Genomic DNA, 22,140 nt, shown 5'->3' with positions numbered 1-22,140 from the left:
TTGTTAATTTCACAGATCTCCAGATTTCAAAATTTATTCACAACATGTTTGATAAAGGTCAATGCGCCAATTGAATCAGTTGCATCAGAGAGAAAGAGAGACAGAAATAGAACAAACCCGTTTTTTAAATCTTTTTTATTGACCACAGTAACACAACAACTTTGGTTCCCTATCTAGCGATTAACGGCGTGATAAAATCTTAATTATCAAAAACATATATCGATTTTTACAATTTGAGGAACTAATTTACTGTAACTAATAAAAACACCCTTCTTTGTTTAACAGTAAAGCACAAACATTTACACTCTCAACATGGCCCACAAAACGATTTCATTTTATCTATTGAGCGCTTCCTGGATCTCGTTCAAGCTCATTCCCTTGGTCTCCATAACCTGAGTCAGGGTGAAGGCAAACGCTATAGCACACATGATGCCAAAAATCCAGAACGACCAGTGCGATCCAACAGCCTCGTCCAGCGTCGAGAAGAACTGCAGCACCAAAAAGCCCAAAACCCAACAGGTTGACGCCACGATAGACGAAGCAACGGACTTGACATTGGCCGGAAACATTTCACCCAGGACAGCCCACGGAAGTGGTCCAAATCCAATGCAGTACACCGTCACAAAGAAGATCAGCGAGAAAATTGGCAACCAGCTGATACTGTCAACCGAGTCCGACTTTATGTAGTCCATGTAAAAATACAATCCCATGGTTGCATGAGCCAAGCACATTCCGCCTGCGGACACCAACAAGATCGGCTTGCGACCCAGCCGGTCAACGATGAGTGGGGTAGCGCCACTTGCCAAAACCTGAACGATGCCGACCAGGATTGTCGAAATGGCCGGAGACATGGTGCTTCCGGTTTTGGCAAAAATAGTCTGACTGTAGAACAGGATCACGTTGATTCCGGACAGCTGCTGGAAGCTGATCAAGCCCGCGCAAATGATCAACGCCTTTGTAGTTCCTTTGGTCTTGAAAAGATCCATGACACCCGCTTTATTCTTCATGGCTTCATCAACCGACGCCGATGTTTCTTCCAGCTCTTTTTGTACACCTTCGGCCGTTTTGCCACGTAACCACTGAAGTGAAGCAATGGCATCATCGCGGCGACTCTTGGTTAGGTAATACGTGGGGGTTTCCGGCATGAAGAAGAACGTCCCCGCAAAAATGACCGGCAGAGCCAAGCAAGCCCACTGCAACCCTGCCCAACTCACGTACGGACCTATGGCGTACACGTACAGGATTCCACTGACAATGCACAGCTGCATCAGCGATCCGAGCGCGCCCCGGTACTCATTGCTGGCGATCTCCCCAATGTACATCGTCTGCACGGTCATGACAAAGCCAACTCCGAAACCCTGGATTAACCGGGCGGCGAGTAGCTGACCAACGGTCGATGTGGTCAACAGCAGCACCCAACTCACGACAAAAAATACCGAACTGCCCAGGAGGGTTAGCTTGCGGCCAAACTTTTCAGCGCAGGGACCAGCGATGAAGGGAGCTGGAATGAAAAAAAAAGATTATTAATTGCAAAAATCATTCCAAACAAGCTTCAATGGTGAATCGTACCGATGAGCGCTCCCATAGCCACCAGGGATCCGATCCAGGACTTTTCGCCGGTGTCGGGAATAACGTCCAAAGGATTGACACTGGTGTCGTTGGACGAGTAAACTGGGCCCATGGGGGATGTCCATCCCAAGCATGTTCCGAGGGCCACCGAGGCGAGGTTGACTGGAAAATGTATGGAATTAGTTATGATGGCAACAATAGCTTATTATTTTAAAGGATTTCCAATATTTTCAGACATCACTGAATTTTCTATTCATGGTATTTACAAAAATCATAAACATAATATTCTTAAATTTAACTTTTTTTATTGTACAATTATTCAAATGCATCTTTATTTTACAACAAACTACAGATGTGTTTTACCTTTTTTTTCATTTCTAGCAGATTGCACAATTAATGCATGGTTTGTATCAGTTTACGATAGGACTAATCCTAATCCACAATTTCTAGCCACTATCTTTTACTAGTTTGTTGTGTTTATTTTTGCTGTTGTACTTGAGATTAAAACTAGTACTAGACATCACAGTAGAAATAACGTTGCGTTGATTCAAAAATTATTTGGGATTTATAAGTGAAATTTTCAAATTCAAATTAGAATGAAGTTTTGAATGGAAAAAATCTAGTTTTTGAATTTTGATTTTGTTTCATTATGCCTTGAAAACATGAAAAATGGTAATGCACAAATTAAAAATCACAAAAGTTAAACAATAAACAAACCAGTGTTGAGCAAAGTAATCTAGGAGTTTGTAATTCAGGATGGTGACCAATAAGGCGATGATAAAATATTGCAATAATGTACTTGGTAATGAAACAGTCAACGCCCTGACTAATATAGGTTCGTTGAACTTAAATTTAATGTTGAAAACAAGAAATAAAAAAGAACGTCAGATAATTGAAACATCGAGTAAATGAGGCTTCGGAAAATCGAATATCGACTGTACAGTCAATCGTATAGATTCTTGTTTTGAAACCAAAGCACCACAGTTATCTTGTTTAGTTTTTATTATTTTCTGATAGTTTCAATCCCAATCTACACCTCGCAATCACTTCCTTTTGCAAACTTCTTTTTTGTTCTTGCTTTTGCACTTGAAAATAATACTACTTTTTCTAATGATAAGAATCGAATCATTTACACAGTAAAAAATCATTGCCATAATAGTTATAAGATCATCTTAAACTTGAATTAAAAAATTAAACACTCCTTCACTTGAACGGAATAGAAAAAAGAAATCGACCAGTTTATATTGTAGACTTTTGCCACAAAGACAATAAAAATGTGCATAATTGTAACCATGCCATAAAACGCTCCAGCTCTATTTAAAAACCCAAAAGTCTTAAAATTTGCTTCAATTCTTCTTTTCGTTTGCGAACTTCTTTCACCACACAATAACTCACCAACAACACCCGCTATAAACTGCCGCGTGGGGGCACCTTTCTCCATCTTGTAGTTTGCGCGACTGCTCTCGTAATTCTCGAACGTTGCCACAGGTTGGTAGTTGAGCTCAGCTGGATTCATCGATTCTCACCAATGGCCTGTCGAGATTGCACAGTTCACCCACAGATAAAATTAAGTTTATTTTTCACATTTAATATCGCAATTTAACTTTTTTTTTTTTTCAAATAATAAAATGTTAACTCACTTATAAACTATTTTCAACAGAAAAAAGTAATCATGAGATTTCTTCAAACCATTCACTACGCTCAACAATAAGACTCAAACTGAACTGATTCTAAAAGGCCACTAACGCATTTTTTAAAGCCAAGATCGCCTTAAATAACCCTCAGCAGATTCTCAAGTGTCCAGTTGTTGCCACATTTTGCAAAGAAGAGACCGCCCTTATCTTGAACGGCAATCGCCGCAACTAAATATTTCACGATTTTCTAAATAAGTAACAGGCAAAATACAGCGAGTAAATCTAAATCAAACCGGTAGCGGTGGCGTCAGGTGAAGTGTGCCGTCCAGATTCCGGGGACACTCGAGTGTGGGACAAACCGAGTGAAGTGCAGTTTGAGCCAAGGGATAGCTAAAATTTGACGCCATTTTACTGTGTCTGCGCAGAACCGATTATTCCGTGACTAGGCGCCGTTCATGATCGACCAATGGAAAGTGACTCGTTGGAAAATTTGAATTGAATCACAGTTGTTGACAACTGTGAGGACAAAGTGTGAAGAAATCTCGAAGTGCCATGCGATTCCACCAGCTTAACTTAATGGAGACGCTTGGTTTTTTAAAACAATTCCATTACAAAGAATATCTCAATTTACACGCTAAAAGCTAGCAAACCTCGATGGAAATCCTTCTTCGCCAACCTGACTGGACACCGGTCAACCTCAAACTGATCAGTCATCGTCGTCGGCCTGCTTATCCAAAATGTTCGATCGGCAATCCTCTGAACAAGCTTGCAATACATCAACTCAATCCCGGTGTCATCATCCAATAAACCGTTTTGCTTCCTTAATGTGAGAATACTTCCTTGTGGTTTGTGTATCTTCCTTGCCTCTCCCACCACTAACCCTTAGCTATGCTGGTCCTTAATTTCAGAGCAAACATAGCGTTTAAGCAAAATTTCTCCTTTTTGGTTTTATTTTAGATAATTTGTTTTTGACTTGGAAATATCGTCTGCATTATGTCCTGTAAAGACATACCTTTTTAAAAATGAAGCAAAAGATTAGACGCAATCGAAATCTTGATACTATCAACCAGTTACACAACTCGTCATTTTTTAAGTTGATGTCAGTAATCGCTTCAGTTCCGTCAAGGTATAAAAGATTTGATCTTCCTGAACACGCTCCATTCGACGGAATTGAATTTTATAAAGTTTCCTGTCAATCGAGAAATTAAAAGTGCAACATGGAGTTAAACTTTCTGTCAAGCTGCTGTGAAGTTTATCATGACAGCTACAAAAGTTGCACTCCATTTTACCGGCTCACATCTTTCTTTTTGATTTCTCAATGTCGGGTATATATTCTGTGGAAACATTTTAAACAACCATGCGTACCCATGTTGGCAGTGCGTGGCCGAATGGTTACGCTGTCCGCTTTGTAAGCGGATGATTCTGGGTTCGATTCCCATCTGCTGCAACCTTCCATCGGATGAGGAAAAATGTCGGTCACGGCCTTGGTTGTTAGGCCGTTAAGTCATTCCAGGTGTAGGAGTCGTCTCGATGCCATAAGTACAAACAACACACCAAACCAAGCCTACTCCGGCGGAATCGCTGGCGGCGGTTGGACTCGCAATCCAAAGGTCGTCAGTTCAAACACTGGGGTGGAAGGTTCCTTGGAGTAAAAAGAGGTTTGGGTGCTCTCCCCATTCAAGCCTTCGGACTCCTAGGTTCAAGCAGAAACTTGCAATAGAGACCACAAAAGACCCGGGGGTCGTTAATGTGGATGGTTTGATTGGTTTGATTTGCGTACCCATGTTTATCTGTGGGGTTTACAAAAATAAGGGGGTGCGCGTATTAACCTGTCCCATTTTGAGGTAATGTCAAGGAATTTTATGTGCTTGATTCTTAAATGATAGATTATGATTTTAGAAACAATGTTTTCTTAAACAAGAAAAAATATAAAATACTTTCTTGCACCACCACCAGCGACAACTTAGGACGTGTTTTGCTCGTGTTGTCATCTCGCGTGCTTGGAAGTTTTTGACAGATGGAGGTGGAGGAATCCTCCGAGGAGGAAGATTTTCGGCCCGTCTGCGGGAATCGGAAGCGGAAGAAGTCCAGCGAGGTCACTGGAATCGGCATCGAAGGAGAAAAGTTGAGAAGACCCTGCTCAACAACAACAAGTTCAGCCCGCTAGCGGATAACAAAAACAACAACAATGCCAGCCCAGCAGGAGGAGGGGACGCCCCGGTGGTTCCACCACCCGGCCAGTCGGCAGGTAAACAAAAGCAACCACCTTTGGTGGTGAAGAACACCACCGATTTTTACAAGCTCGTGGCGATAGTGGAAAGTTGTAAATTAGGTTTCAAACCGATTTACAAACTAACCCGATTTGGAACCAAGGTGACCTGCTTCTCTGTCAAAGATTTTGACAAGTTGCAAGAGCTACTCAAGAAGAAGAAAGTGGAATTCTACACCCACGATCGGCGGAGCGAACGAAATCATCGGGTGGTTCTTCGTAGTTTTCCTGATGAACTGAAACCGGACGAGGTCAAGTACCTTCTGAAGAGGGATCTCAAGCTGGACGCGCTGGAGGTGCATATCATCAAGCGGAAGGAAAAGTCCACCGTGGACGAAACTCCATACATTGTGGTCTTCCCCAAGGGATACACCAATCTGAAGAAGCTCTCTGCAATGAAAGTTGTGGCAAGCACTATCATCCGGTGGGAGGCCTACCGGAACAAGCGGCCAAACGTGACCCAGTGCAGGAACTGCTTGCAGCTGGGTCATGGAACCAGGAACTGTCACCTGAAAGGCAGGTGCAACAACTGTGGGGGTCCCCACAAGACGGACGAGTGCAAAGTCCTAGAAGCCAAGCCGAAGCGGTGTGCCAACTGCTCTGGAGCCCACGAAGCCACGGACCGCAGCTGCCCTAATCGTGCGGATTTCATCTGGAGGCGCCAGCAGGCGTCGAAACCGAAACCGCCGGCAAGGAAGGCGAAGAAGCAGAGTCCAGCAGTTCCGGCGTTTACGCCGGCGGAGTTCCCTCCGCTGCCGGGCGCAGTTCCGGACGGAAAATCCAAGGATCGCCCTCGTCCCGCAGGAAGCAGCCAAGGTGGCCCCGAGACGGTGGAGCCACGGAGAAGGAAGCCGGGAGGTACTCTACAGTTCGGCTGAGCTGTGGGGATTTTCTCCGAGTACATCGGCAGGTTCAAGACCTGCAAGACCCGCTTGGACCAAGTAACCCTCGTCAGTTACATGATCTCCAAGTATGGAATTCAAGGAGTTTTTTTTTTTTGTTATCATATATTGTTTTACTGATCCTCGGTCCCAACCTGGTCACAGCACCTAAAAGGACCTAATAAAAATAAGTTAAGAAAAAAAAAAAAGTTCAGTCATTCTTTTCACGGTTATCGTTCCACATGGATTGATATTTTACTCACAGAACTCTTTATATTTAATGTTTTTATCACGTTCTGATTATCTTAAGAGCATCGTATAAGGGTCATTTCAGGTCAACTGGATACACCTTTGGACTCGACCTTCATCGATTTCGACCAAACATGGAGGGAAGGTTCACCTATCGATAGTTAACAGAAATCCAGAAGTTTGGTGAAGATTGGACCATCCTTCTATTTTTGGCACCGCTACTTTCTCACCGAGAATTTTGGCTCGAGACTCGACTCGATTCATGCTCAAGCCAAAATTGTCGGTGGGTTTTGATGATTTTATTACAAACCTTTTTATTCTTTTACTCATAACTTTCCAACTATTACACCAAAAAACTTTCTTCTAATTTCACTTTATAGAAAATTGTCCAAGAAATTCATCAAAAATAAAATATCAACCCTCAAGTGCCTTCCAATATTTTTTCATTGCAGTTTAGGGTTTAAAACGTGATTTTCACCCATTCCATATATTTGTTTTTTTTATCACCGTCATGTTCCTCGGACAATTTTACATAAGAATCAATGCATATCCAAACTAAACCAAACCATTGCCGAAATACAGCCCTTCAAAAATAAAAAAATGAATTTAGGTGAAGATCAAGTCCAAAGGTGTACCCAGTTGACCTGGAAAGACCCATAATCGTATAAGTAAACTTAACTATTGGCACTACGCCCCCCGGGGCATGGCCTTCCTCTAACGTGGGATTTCTGCTCCAGCGCCTCTGACGAGACAGGAGAAACCGGGACCGACGTTTTACTTCACCATCCGATAGAAGCTCAGTGGATAAGGCGGGAATCGAACCCGCGTCTCATAGCATCATCGGGATCGGCAGCCGAAGCCGCTACCCCTGCGCCACGAGACCCACCACGTATAAGTGCGCATGGTTATTTTTTAAAGATGATTCCATTCCAAGTATACCCAAAATTTACAATTTTATTTATTGGCAAGAAATTCAATTCCAAGTCTATTTTTAATTTTTTTTTTTTAATGGCAAGACCGAGGGCAAACCACATACTTATTTTTTTTTAAATAAACTAAATGAAAATGGTAAACTTATTCAACAAATAATCACAAATTCAGTGACGAAGCCTCAACGACAAAAAGGCCATTCTTATGTAAACCTAAACGGTAATCAAATGTTTGACGATAGATAAAACCATTGCAAACAGCGGAAAACCACCTTCATTACAAAATTTAATCAACTGTGACAATACTGTGTTACCTAGAACAATTGAAATTGTCTCGTGATGAATGACAGTAAGTTTTGATCATGGATTTTATATCCAGGTTTTTAAGCGAAGATGGCGTTCGAATGGTGAACGTCCGGAATGTCAAAATCGCGCAGTAGCACCAACAACACAAAAAAATGTGGCTGTCATGCCATGGCACACTTTTTTCGTAATGTTGGTACCACTGTGTGATTTCGACATTTCGGGCGTTCACCTTTCGAACGCCATTTTCGCTTAAAAACCTGGATACATTGGAAACATAAAAAAAAACGAAACTATTGGCACTACGCCCCCCGGGGCATGGCCTTCCTCTAACGTGGGATTTCTGCTCCAGCGCCTCTGACGAGACAGGAGAAACCGGGACCGACGTTTTACTTCACCATCCGATAGAAGCTCAGTGGATAAGGCGGGAATCGAACCCGCGTCTCATAGCATCATCGGGATCGGCAGCCGAAGCCGCTACCCCTGTGCCACGAGACCCACCACATTGGAAACATATTTCTTGTTAAAAAAATGACAAATAGTTTGAAGTCTTTTATTCCAGATTTGAGCCAAGGGTTCCCTTCGAATAAACCAATGTCAAACACGCACCGTCCAAAACCCACAACGGCCGTGCAAAACGTGAGCTGAACGCCAATAACGAATAAACAGTTTGAATTAATTACACAAAACGAAACGTTGACGCTTGGAACGGAACGGTCGGGACAGTGTCTTGCGAACCTTCGTGGTGAACGGACACTAGAGCTGCGGTATTTTTTACTACCTAAGCTCAGAGTTATTTCAAAACAAAATTCACAGTCTTTTTAAAGACTACCTGAGTTATTTTCCAAAATTCTAAACAGTCTTTTCAAGACTAACCCCGCCTGAAATTTTGTTGTATTTTACAAACGAAGCCATCTTTTAAGAGAACTTTGCTTGCAAAATGCGTCAAAACAAAGGTAAACGCAAATCTTCTGAAGATTTGGTCGTTACGTCGGTGAAGCGTTTGAACGCTAAACCGGCTAACGGAAACAGAAAAAGAAAACAGCCTCTTCTGAGGTCTGATTCTGATTCTGAATGTGAGGTCAATCCTCCAATTCCATTGACAAACAGTTTCGGTGTTTTATCCGAAACTGATGACAAGGAACCTTCTCCTCGTACTGAGCCTTCTGCCGTCGAGAAACGAGTAAAGGCTCCGCCAATTGTAGTGACTTCCGTCTCCGATTTGGCCAGCTTTCGAACGCAACTGAAGAATTGCAAGGAAACTTGCAATTTGAAGGTTTCGTTCCAGCTTGGTCGAAGAGGAGAATGTCGCTTGTTGACGGAATCTTTACAAGATCACCAAACTTTTGTTGGTTATTTGAAAAACCACAAACACAATTTCTACACGTATGAGACCAAGAATGCTCGGCCATTCAAGGCGGTCTTGAAAGGTCTCTCCAACGACTTGTCGGTGGATGAGATCAAAAACGAACTTAAGGTGTTGCTTGGCTTTGCCCCATCCCAAGTAATACCAATGAAGAAAAAATCAAACGGGAATATTTCTCGCTTTGGTTTGACTTCACAATTTTATCTGATTCATTTCAACAGAAATGAAATCAACAATTTGAAACTTTTGGACAAAGTTCAGTTTTTGTTCCATGTACGGGTAAAGTGGGAGCATTTTAAGAAACATGGCGGTAATGGCCAGAATCTGACCCAGTGCCGGCGTTGCCAGGCATTCGGTCACGGTACTGATCATTGCGCCATGGTTCCAAAATGCATGGTTTGCGGGGATTCTTCTCACGACAAGGACAATTGTCCCGTGAAAGAAGTCACCCAATTTAAATGTGCAAATTGTGGTGGAAATCACAAATCAAATTTCTGGGATTGCCCCATCAGAAAAAGGTTTTGGATTCTCGTGCTAAGCATCAGCCGAAATCCAAACCGAAATTTTCTCAAAGTCAGGTTGTACCTGCATCTTTAAATCAAACGTTCGTGCTGTCTCACTCGAACAATTCTAGAAATACCCCTACCGTGGAAAAGTTAGGTAACAACAATGGCATTTCTTATGCTAACGTCGTTTCGGGTTCATCCACGAATTTTAAATCCTCTACCAATCTTTCTGAAATTGGGCAGGTACCTCAAATCTCATTTGAAAATGTTTCTGCTGGCAACGCTTTGGGATCTTCTGATCTCGGCGATGTTACGTTTGAAAAATGACTTTTTGCAAAACTCACTGTTTGGTTTGATTCAAACAATGAGTAATGCTACATCCATGATGGAAGCAATCCAGATTGGATTAAAATTTGCGAATGATGTTGTTCTTACCCTGAAGTTTAATCATGGATCTAAGTAATTCCATCAATATTATGAATTTTAATGCTCGCTCTTTAAAAGCGAAAGAAAATGAATTTTTCAACTTTTACGAGTTCATAACGTGCATGTTGCTGTTATAACCGAAACATTTTTAAAAACTGGCACTTATTTGAAAAGTGATCCAGATTATAAAGTTATAACTAATAACCGAATGAATCGAAATGGCGGTGGAGTTGCAATAGTTATCCACCGTAGTATGACTTATAGCACGTTACGTGACTTTAAGTTAAAAGTTATTGAAAGTTTGGGCATTGAACTTGAAACTTCTTTTGGGAAAATTATGATTGCAGCTGCATATTTGCCATTCCAATGCACTGGGGAAAATAAAAATTATTTCAAAGGGGATTTGAATAAACTTACTCGGCATAGATCTCGATTTTTGATCATCGGTGATTTTAATGCCAAACACCAATCTTGGAATAATTCAAAAGTAAATTCCAATGGTAAAATTCTGTTCAGAGATTGCACTTCTGGTCTTTATTCGGTTTTATACCCGAATGGGCCAACTTGCTTTTCTTCTGTTAGAAATCCATCAACAATTGATTTGGTGTTGACAAATCAAAGTCAGTATTGTGGTCCTTTAGTGACTCATGCTGATTTTGATTCTGATCATCTTCCAGTAACTTTTTCACTTTCTCATGAAGCAGTTACCAGACCCAATAGTTCTGTGTTTAATTACCACAAAGCTAATTGGGACAGGTATCAGCATCATATTGAGAATAATTTAAATCATGATTTTGTTTTAGAAACCAAAGCTGATATTGATTCAGCCTTGGAATCTTTAACTAATGCAATTTTGGATGCTAGGAATATTGCTATTCCTAAAGTCCAAGTCAAATTTGATTCTCCCATTATTGATGACGATCTTCAGCTTCTGATTCGTCTGAAAATGTTCGCCGAAGACAGTATCAACGTTCTCGTGATCCTGCACTGAAGCGAATTCAAAAGATTTGCAAAAGGTTATTGACCACAGATTCACTCTCCTGCGAAATGAAAAGTTCGCAAGAGATGTCGAACAAATTAAACCTTATTCCAAACCTTTTGGAAACTTTCAAAGGTTCTTAAGAAACCTCAAAACCCATCCCTTCTTTAAAAGATGGTGATAATATTCTATTAACTAATGGGGAAAAAGCTCAAAAACTTGCTCAGCAGTTTGAGAGTGCTCATAATTTCAACTTGAATGTTTTGAGTCCTATTGAAAATCAAATTTCAATAGAATTTCAGAATATTGTTGAACAAGAATTTTCATCAGATGAAGTTTTTAATACGGATCTGAATGAAATAAAATCTATTATCAAAAATTTAAAAATATGAAAGCCCCTGGTGAGGATGGCATTTTTACATTTTAATTAAAAATTACCAGAAGCAACTTTAAGTTGCTTGGTCAAAATTTTCAACAAATGTTTTGATTTGGCATATTTTCCCAGTAGTTGGAAAAATGCCAAAGTAATTCCGATTTTGAAACCGGATAAAAATCCTGCTGAAGCCTCAAGCTATCGGCCCATTAGTTTGCTTTCATCTATTAGTAAATTATTCGAAAGAATAATTCTTAATAGAATGATGACGCACATTAATGAAAATTCAATTTTCGCTGATGAGCAGTTTGGATTTCGCCTTGGGCATTCAACTACTCATCAGTTGTTGAGAGTTTCAAATTTAATTCGAAGCAACAAATCTGAGGGCTATTCTACTGGCGCTGCTCTTCTAGACATAGAAAAAGCATTTGACAGTGTTTGGCATAAAGGTTTGATTGCGAAATTGAAAAGGTTTAATTTTCCGATTTATATCGTGAAAATTATTCAAAATTATTTGACGGATCGTACTCTGCAGGTATGTTATCAGAATAGCAAATCTGATCAACTACCTGTACGTGCTGGCGTCCCTCAAGGAAGCATTTTGGGTCCAATTTTATACAATATTTTTACTTCTGACTTGCCTGATTTGCCCCAGGATGTCAGAAATCACTTTTGCTGATGACACAAGCATCTCCGCCAAAGGCAGAAGCCTTCGTGTCATCACAAGAAGATTACAAAAAGCTTGGATATTTTCAATTCTTATTTGAAAGAATGGAAAATTACTCCAAATGCTGCAAAAACTCAACTTATTATTTTCCCTCACAAACCAAGGGCTGATTTTCTTAAACCAAAAGTCATCACATTATAAAGATGAATGAGGTAAATTTAAAGTGGGAGGATCAAGTGAAATATCTTGGACTTGGTTTTGACAAAACCTTACTTACAAGGATCACATTGAAAGTATCCAGGTTAAATGTAACAAATATATTAAATGTTTGTATCCACTTATAAACAGGAATTCTAGACTTTGTCTCAAGAATAAACTGTTAATTTATAAACAAATTTTCAGACCTGCCATGCTTTATGCTGTGCCGATCTGGACAAGCTGTTGCTTAACCAGGAAGAAAAACTTCAGAGGATTCAGAACAAAATTCTGAAAATGATTCTGAAACTTCCTCCCTGGTTCAGCACCAGTGAACTTCATCAATTAGCCGAAGTTGACACTTTGGATGTTATGTCCAATAAGATAATTGATGCATTTCGACAAAAATCATTGCAGTCTTCAGCTGCATTGATCCGCTCTTTATATAGTTTATAAGTTAGTTTTAAGGTATCCCTTTTCCCTTTTGTACATGTAGGACCTCCTACATTTGAAATCACTGAATAGCGAAAGCTACAATATTTCATGAATAAATGAAAGTTGCTAGTATTTAAAATTGAGGTGAAAAGTCATCGTTTGTGATTGGACACTCAATAATATTTTAACTGAATGAATGTACATGGAAAAGAAATTTGAATAAATATAAATTAAAAAAAAAAAAAAACGGAACGGTCGGGTTCGTCAAACAGGAAAAGTGCCCTTGGGGGTGTGGTATCCTAAATATTAGTGTAAATTAGGTAAACCGCTGGCAGCGTGTAGAACTGCGAGTGTGGTAGTGCGCAGCATGCGTGAAGGGGGTCAGTCAGATTTGGACAAATAAAGATGGAGCATCTGTCTCCCGTTTGTATTATAAATAATAAAGTTTTAACATTAAATTAAACTCCAGAATATCACATTGGCGATCCTGCCATGATGATAAATCGTGGAAAAGTTTTGAATATTTGAAAAGTTGTGAAAGTGACGAGATCGGGGATAAACAGTGTGTTGTGCGAAAGGATGGTAAAAACGCGGTGTGTGTTCCGGTGGTTTCGCGCTACAGGACGGTGTCGTGGGCGCCAGAGCTGACGTTGCCATTGACGAGACAACGAGCGGGAAGGACTTTGCTGGATTTTGGTGAGCATGTTCTGGTTTTGTTGTTATGTTTTGTTTGTTGGAGGCAAGTGGAGCGAAAAGCCACTTGTGTGTGTGTGTGTGATGAACACTAGCACGGCCTGCTTGGATGAGCCGTTAAGGTAGGGTTTGATAGTGAGCGGCTCGATTTGGTTCTGGGAGGAGGTTGAAGGACTCGTACCCTAAGTTGACAGTTTTCGTGAGTTGCGCGTAGCTATCGACAGATGTCAATTGCTCGTTGGAGTCCGTCCGTAAAATACGCAACTCAGAATTCGCATGGGAAACTTTTATTTTGTCACGGCTTTCTCGGTACGCTCCCTCCAACTGTTTTAGACTACTTTTTAAACGGGGTGTATATGTAAACAAGTTTTTTTTTTCAGGAAAATAATTCCAGAATGCTTATTTTTTCGCCATTTTCAAATGTTTGGCTAGGTAATATCGAAGACTGCTATCTTAGACTCATGGACCCAGGGGGATGCTAAAGGCAGCCATCTTGAGGGTTGAGATTCATGCGCAAACTGCGCACAGTAAAAACAAAAATATTTTTTATTATTTTTTTTATGACATAAATTCTGATTTACTGTAGTAAAATTCAAAATACACAGTATTTCAGTTAAATGTTTCATTTGATAAAAGTACAACTTTAAATGAAGTTATCGGTCAGATGTGTTCTTAAGGATCCCAACTTTAGTAGTTTATTTTGCACATAAATTGAGAAAATATCAACTCATAAACATACACTACCTTTTAAACTTGAATGGTGGTATAATTTTACATAAAAAAATAATAATCAGTTTTTTCCGTTTTATGCCAGAAGTTTTGGTACTTTTTTTTTTTACAGTGCGCAGTTAATTCTGTTAGCTTGTTCATGGGTTGTTGAATGCAGGCTGCTGTGAGTCTTCCAAGGAGGACTGGATGTTAGAGAGAGGTTTTGGAGATGTATTCCATAGAGTTATCTACGTGTGCATGTATTGCGTGTACGTACACGAAAAAGATTGAGGTTAAATTTTGTACCCGCCAGCAAAACAAATTGAGTGCTAGTGTGCGTGAGCTCGGGCTTAGATAACTCTATTCATCATGTCACGCAACCTGATGCAACGATCGAAGCTTTGCCCTCTCTCTCTTTTTAATTCCCGTTACACACGTATGTGTAGTCCATGCTCGCACACTTATGATTCTAGTTCAACAATTTGAGCGATGCAATTACCAAATTACATACGATATGTTAGAAAAATGAATTGTTATTCAAGATAATCCTTTTCCCATATGTATATGGGTTCTCAAGAGTAGCTGTGCAGAAGTTATGAATTTTGCGTATGCATTAATAAAAATAAAGTTATTATTTTTAAGCCACATTCTCAGTCCATTCCATTACTAGCTCAAAGGATTTCATTAAAATAAAATCGTAAATTGAAATATGGAAACAAGAATTATTTTTAGTCAGTTGATGGAAATAAATTTTGTTGAATTTTGTTTAGATAATTATCCGAAATGATTGTGTAATTTTCCAAAACCTGGAGGAATATATTGTAATTAAACATATTGTAATTAAGGTGAAGCCGTTGATCATTTTCGAAGAAAATTAATCATCACTATAAAAAATTGTGTATTACATTCAATTTAACGAATTTCAGCACCAAAAGGAATCAGCATGTGCCGGTTGTTGCCTTCTTGAAGCCACTGAAGGAATTTTTGATCTAAATCAATTGTGCTTCAAAATTTATAAACTTTTGTGGCACAGTCATTGACCTAGTTGGCAATCATTGACTAATGATGATTTCCATAACTTAACAATGAATGGGATAATCGTTACCAAAAGGAATCAGCATGTGTAGGGCACTATTCTAAACAACTTGTTGAAGGAATTTTGTCAAAATATTAAAAGCGACGCAAAATTTATATCATTGAAGGAAAAATCATGACAAGGATGGAAGTCTTCACGTTAAACAGTTTGGCTGAGTTGTTGCTGATCACGAATTAATGTATTGATTTTGCGATGCTCGATGGGTGATTCTCTTGAAGTTCTTGCTGAGAGGATTTCCAAGTTGTAAAATGATGAAGTTGTTGTATTTTGTGAGCTGCGCATTTTTGATTCTGATTTTTATGGGTTCAGATTAAAAAAAAAAAAAACTCCGATTGGGAATGATAGGAAAGCAAACAAAAAAAAATATGCATATTGCTGCGTTTCTGTTGTTAGATATTTAGGGAGATTTTTACGAAAAGGCGCAGAGATAACTATGGGTCGTTTTAGCGAAACATCAAAGATTTTTAGAAAGCCTGTCAACACATTGTCAAAATATTTTTTTTTTATTTTTATTACACTTACATTGTGTTTTGGAAGAATTCCCAACAGATATATTAATGAAGTCACTTATTAAAACATGAATTCAGTTCTTCCTCGTTGTCCACATTCACGCAAGGAATTTGAAGAATTGATAATGGATGAATACCGTCTAGACTGAAAAAATATGCTAAATATACAAGATTTTTTTTTTAATATTTCATTTTGTTTATTTTTTTCAGGAAGAAAAGTTGAGTCGGGTTTAGCCTAAGGCCAGCTGCGCAAAAGATTGAGTCGAGTTTCAGCTCAAGGCCAATCACGGAGAAAAGTTGAGTCGGGTTTAGCCCAAGGCCAACTGCGCAATAGATTGAGTCGGGTTTAGCCCAAGGCCAATCACGAAGAAAAGTTGAGTCGGGTTTAGCCCAAGGCCAACTGCGCAAAAGATTGAGTCGGGTTTAGCCCAAGGCCAATCACGGAGAAAAGTTGAGTCGGGTTTAGCCCAAGGCCAACTGCGCAAAAGATTGAGTCGAGTTTCAGCTCAAGGCCAATCACGGAGAAAAGTTGAGTCGGGTTTAGCCCAAGGCCAACTGCGCAATAGATTGAGTCGAGTTCAGCCCAAGGCCAATCACGGAGAAAAGTTGAGTCGGGTTTAGCCCAAGGCCAACTGCGCAAAAGATTGAGTCGGGTTTAGCCCAAGGCCAATCACGGAGAAAAGTTGAGTCGGGTTTAGCCCAAGGCCAACTGCGCAATAGATTGAGTCGGGTTTAGCCCAAGGCCAATCACGAAGAAAAAGTTGAGTCGGGTTTAGCCCAAGGCCAACTGCGCAAAAGATTGAGTCGAGTTTCAGCTCAAGGCCAATCACGGAGAAAAGTTGAGTCGGGTTTAGCCCAAGGCCAACTGCGCAAAAGATTGAGTCGGGTTTAGCCCAAGGCCAATCACGGAGAAAAATTGAGTCGGGTTTAGCCCAAGGCCAACTGCGCAATAGATTGAGTCGGGTTTAGCCCAAGGCCAATCACGAAGAAAAAGTTGAGTCGGGTTTAGCCCAAGGCCAACTGCGCAAAAGATTGAGTCGAGTTTCAGCTCAAGGCCAATCACGGAGCAAAGTTGAGTCGGGTTTAGCCCAAGGCCAACTGCGCAATAGATTGAGTCGGGTTTAGCCCAAGGCCAATCACGAAGAAAAGTTGAGTCGGGTTTAGCCCAAGGCCAACTGCGCAAAAAAAAAGTACATACATGATTGGATTGTGGCCCATGATAAACATTAATTTTCATCATAGTAAGAAAAATGACCAAGTATAAGATAAAAGCAAATCATAGCATGAATAATAGTGATGTGAAAATAAGAAGTTATCTTGATTTTGGGGCTTTGAATCAAAAATCAATAGGAAAAAATACTTATTTTCGAACTCTGAGAAATATCACATAAATAATTTGAAAAATAACAGATAACATTCAATAATATTTTCTAACTACGGGCATTTTGTTGTTTTTAAACAAAATACTGAGAAAGCAGAAGCAAATTAGATCAAGTAAATAATAGCCTGCTACAACTGATAAACCAAATATATTTTGAAATGTTTACAAAAATGATTTGTAGGTCATGCATTAAAATTCAATATTTTAAATATTTTGTCAATTGTTGTGTGAGGCGAAAGAGAGAAAAAAATAAGTAATTTATCATCAAAATAAACACTAGAAGTATGATTAAAGATTAACGAGCTATAATAAAATATATTTGGAGCTACAAAACATTATAAAATAAGTACTTAGTATTCACAATGTCAAAGAAAACTCTATGTAAAAAAATAAATTAAAAGTTAAATACATATTAATTAATGGAATTTAAAAAAAATACTGATCCTTACAAGTACAGATTCTTACAAGTTATCATAAGACAATTTTATTCAATGTGGGGTTTTTTTTATATTTTGATCATATGGGTTCGTGAACCAATTGGTATATGCTTTCTTCAGTTATTTTGGTTGAATCAATGGAAGATATAGCAAACGAATATTGATTTCGACGTTAGCCATGTCGGAAGATTTATCATTTATTTTTAACATTATTATTTTCAGGATATTTTGTTTTTTCCAACATTTTTTTTTCTGCTCTATTTTTTTTTTCTTTTTTTTAATTTTTGGTTTCCCGGAGGAATACATGGAAAAACGTCAATCGAGGAATCCACGCAATTGGATGGAGTTATTCAATGAGCAGCAGGGTGATGGATCGACTACGAGGCGTTGCAGCATTGAAGTACAGGCAGCAAAAATGGATTTTATGTAATTGTTAAACTGTTGGTTATTTATACTTGTTTTGTCTATCATTTTAGTAAGGGGAGGATGTGGTATCCTAAATATTAGTGTAAATTAGGTAAACCGCTGGCAGCGTGTAGAACTGCGAGTGTGGTAGTGCGCAGCATGCGTGAAGGGGGTCAGTCAGATTTGGACAAATAAAGATGGAGCATCTGTCTCCCGTTTGTATTATAAATAATAAAGTTTTAACATTAAATTAAACTCCAGAATATCACAGGGGGATGCAAAATTTTCCACTTCCCGAAATGATGTACGGCAAAATTAAACAGTTTCCAGATGTGGGGACTCCATCAAGTGCCTGCCGGTTGTTGGGGAGGAGAAGCTTCATTTGCTTACACACAAATTCCTGAACACCGGCGACGGTGGCAATTGCTTCAGCTACCGCGACAAGTGCTATAAAAGTCATCAAGAAGCTGCATAATGTGTTTACATCGAATCGGCTGTGACTAGCAAACTACTTGACAAAGGAAATTTACGCGATACGCGCTATCAAGCCTCTGTGACAGAATATCAAAACTGTCCACGTGAGTCCACGAGCAGTGATGAGCAATGCGGGACTTGTTTGCTCGATAGTTTTGTATGAGACAACGCCCTAGAACAGCGTGCAGCAGAATGTCCCGTACCTGCAAGAATGCGACAAACACTGATTGCATCTATCGCCAATGAAGGTGCGCAGCAAACAAAACAACATGGTGCTAACTGTCGCAAACTGTCAGTCTTTTGGTGAAATTCCACCCTGACGAATCATTATTCAGCGAAAATCGGAGAGCACGTGGAAGGTGCTAAACGGATCGAAATGGTGCCAAAAAAGTGCTAACAAACGCGCTTCTTCAAACCGGCGGCAGGAGCAGGGTGGTTCGTTATGGCAAGCGCCATTATGGCAAACTGTCAAAAAAAAGTAAAAAATCGAAATTCTCTTTACACAATACGTCCTGGGACGGGACGGCTGGATAGAGTCTTCTTTTTGAGTGTTTACGTTTGTATTCTTCTTCTGTTTTTTGCAAGAAAATTCGTGTTCGAAAACAAATATCAAGCAATCTGTGATTCAGATAGCTTGACAATTCAAATTTTCTTGATGATGTTTTTCAACTCAGTGCTCAAGCATGCGGATGACTTTTTCTTTGGTTGAAAGGTTGTTTAGTTTTTCCTCGCAGATTTTTTTTGATTTGGCTGTTAAAATTTGCGGTTGGACGTGGGTGGAGAATCCTGAGTTTATGTTCCATCGTTTTACGGTGGATCCGTTCATAAGGAGCTCGCCCTAAGGTGTCAGAATCGAAAGAAATGGCTGGCAAAAATTCAAATTTGTACCAATTCATTCACTTCAAAGAGCAAAAAAGTTTGTTTTTCAATTTGTGGCAATGTGTTGAAATAAAAAAGTGCGAAAAAATCAAATAGGCTAAACTGTGGCCATTATTTTTGTTTGATTTTAAATCCAGTTCTACGGTGTTGTTTCTTCACGCCACATTTTAATTTCATAGGAAGCACAGGTTTAATATTGTTCAATCTAGATGACATTTCTATATAACGCGCAAAAAAAAATAACAATAGTTTTAAATGGGAAAAAGAATAGTCAGTTCATGAAATGTATTGTTTTTTAAAATGAAAATGCTGATAAGTCAACATTCGGTGTACGATAGAAATAAATGCCTTTCAATTGAAAATATTTTAATTAATCTATTCATGCAATTACAATTTTTTGTGAAATTGATTTATTTTTTTAAATTTTTTTCAATTCAAATTACAATACTTCTCATTTTCTCCTCATAAGAAAGGACTGGTTTAGGTTGACAGAAGCGGCCATGTTGAAAGTGGTTTAGTTTGACAATAGGTTTTTTTCTCTTTGTTTATCCCATCCCAGAATACGTCTATCAATGTGTCTGCATTGCATTCTAGAGTGCAAGCAGTATGGCAGCCGCCATTATGGCAAAACTGTCAAAATCCACCCCACGTGTACGCGCGCTGGCAACAAAATGCTACACAATCGCGCGCGCGTTAAGTGCAAGCGAAAGGTCAACCTTAATCGGCCGGCGTGTTGCAGTTCTGAAATAGCTCAAATTTCTATGGGAGGAAATGGTTTGCGATAAACTGGCAGCTGCCCTGCTGAGAGCGGAACAATATGGCTCGCGAGGGAAGAGCAATCTTGTTCTATAAGTGTAATGATGCGGGCAATTTTAGAGATGAACACCTGGGATTGAACTGTAATAGGCTTTCCTCACGTGAAATGGAAGTTTGTTGTCCGTGCATGAGTGGCAAAAAAAAAATGATGCTATAAACATGATTACTTCAATTAAAGTAACTAACCTGTGCGAATCCATGATTGACACTTTTCTGTAATCCAAGATCTTTGTTCAACTGTCAAAAGTTTGGATTTTGATAATATTTTTCACAATTGCTTTTTTTCTATTGTTTTTGTTTTCGAGTTGAGAAATTTAAAACACTGCAATGACTTCTTGCACAGAGAGTCTGTTATCAGAACAACAGTCAGCAGAACTTCTTAGAGCAGTTATCAGAACGCCCAACAAAGAAACACAAACGCACGCAAACACTTTGTATGGTTTCACATAATTTACACAAATTCAAACAAAGAACGTCCTTCGCCGCCAGTGGTCACTCCCAAACTGACCAGGGGAGCCCCACTACGAGGCACCTGGACAAATGGGGGGACCCGAGTTGATCTAGAACACGCGGCGGATCGTGTCCAGCTGTAGTAGTCAACAGTAGGCGATGAAAATGGGGAATAAAAAATGTGCAAATTCTCTCACAACATGAGCAAACACAGGCACGCTGGAGGCGATTAGTATTGGAGTGAGGGTGGTTCTATACAGAATTCTAAGTATTTAAAAATAAGATTACTTTAAATCGTTGCACCCCTCGAAAGCCAATGCTTGTCAAAATTATATCGCGTCAAATTACCTAGAAAATGTTAAACGTTTCACATAATTCTTTTCTCTCTTGTTTGAATTTTTTTTTCTCAGAAAACATTTAAATTTTAATTGTAAATATAGTGCAATGGCATAATTTTAAAATGTTGGTAGTGAATTGTCAGGAAAATCCCAAGTCATTGTTAAAATCAATCACACTTGCCACTTCACTGTGATACGTACACATGCCGTCTAGGAAAAAAAATATGAAAAACAAGCAGCAATACATTTTCCACACGTTTTCCCCGTTTGTTCTGCAGTTTGTGTCGCCAGAAATGGCACATTAAGGCTACCAACGATTATGGCGTTGTTTGCGGGAGTGTTTTGCTTAAACTGATGGTTCAGGATTACAATTTAAGCAATTGATGGTAATAGGATTGGTGTTAAACATATGTTTATCTATTTAATGAGTGTTTTTTTATTGAGCCAATTTGTACCCAACCAAACCCACTAACAAACTGTTGTTGGACTCCAAACGTGATTTCTATTTTTGTTTTCAAGAATTGCAACCACAGTGCTTTCTTTATCGCCAAATCTAAATAATGTATATTTTAGGGTTAAAATATTGTTTCATTCTTTGACGTTCACAATGTATATATCTCACTAATTTTTTACTTCAGTAACAACTAGTTTCTACAAAAAAAACTAAAAATACAAACCTTTACTTTTTCCAGAAAAACATACACAAATCCAAAGTATCCTTTACAATACTTTTACAATTTCCTTGAAAATAAACTATAGTTTAACTTTCACTTCACGATCCTGGACCACGCCTTCCCGGCTTGGGTTGTCAACCGAAACTGATGCTGTGGTGCCGAGGTGCCATAATGGCCGATCGCGGACCCAGATTCAACCGCGGCATCATCCTCAAGGCTTATCTGCGCTGATAATAGAGGATGCTCTATCTCCGTCACACTTATTCGTTATTAATGGTTAACGGCTAATTAAGTGAGATTTAGAAAAGACGATTTGTTTGAATTTAATGGGGGAAATGGAGCAATGTGGAAAAAACAAGAAATAACTACACAGTCTTACAGAAGTTCATTACATGGCTTGACAAAACAACCTCGTTGGAAAATTTCTCCGTTGCCGAAAGGCAAACATTTTAATTTAAATATTCCTTAAAGATCCCGCAGGATCATGTCTGCCTAAAGC

General features: G+C 39.3%; 1 protein-coding gene across 3 annotated transcripts; it reads right to left on the bottom strand.

Moving 5' to 3' along the window:
- Positions 1–117: 117 nt before the first annotated feature.
- LOC6045598 (facilitated trehalose transporter Tret1) lies at positions 118–20,742 on the bottom strand. 3 transcript variants are annotated; one of them, XM_038249863.1, is made up of 4 exons: positions 20,366–20,742; positions 2,965–3,102; positions 1,570–1,731; positions 118–1,501 (listed from the first exon to the last, which is right to left on the bottom strand). In XM_038249863.1, the coding sequence occupies exons 2-4, from the start codon at positions 3,083–3,085 to the stop codon at positions 336–338; spliced, it is 1,449 nt and encodes a 482-aa protein (XP_038105791.1). In that variant the 5' UTR covers positions 3,086–3,102; positions 20,366–20,742; the 3' UTR covers positions 118–335. The 3 variants fall into 3 exon arrangements, with proteins under 3 accessions (XP_038105791.1, XP_038105793.1, XP_038105792.1); XM_038249865.1 differs by lacking the exon at positions 20,366–20,742 and adding an exon at positions 3,854–3,961; XM_038249864.1 differs by lacking the exon at positions 20,366–20,742 and adding an exon at positions 3,210–3,323.
- Between the last annotated feature and the right edge of the window lie 1,398 nt (positions 20,743–22,140).

The sequence above is a fragment of the Culex quinquefasciatus genome, chromosome 1, assembly GCF_015732765.1.
Source record: "Culex quinquefasciatus strain JHB chromosome 1, VPISU_Cqui_1.0_pri_paternal, whole genome shotgun sequence".
Taxonomy (NCBI): domain Eukaryota; kingdom Metazoa; phylum Arthropoda; class Insecta; order Diptera; family Culicidae; genus Culex; species Culex quinquefasciatus.
Note: the sequence above shows the minus strand (reverse complement) of the source record. Positions and strands in the feature narration are given on the sequence as shown.

Coding starts and splice junctions, on each gene's coding strand:
- LOC6045598 (XM_038249863.1), bottom strand. CDS start 3,085: ATGAATCCAGCTGAGCTCAACTACCAACCTGTGGCAACGTTCGAGAAT. Junction 1,732..2,964: donor GTTTATAGCGGGTGTTGTTG/GTGAGTTATTGT, acceptor TACATTTTCCAG/TCAACCTCGCCTCGGTGGCC. Junction 1,502..1,569: donor GGCTATGGGAGCGCTCATCG/GTACGATTCACC, acceptor TTTTCATTCCAG/CTCCCTTCATCGCTGGTCCC.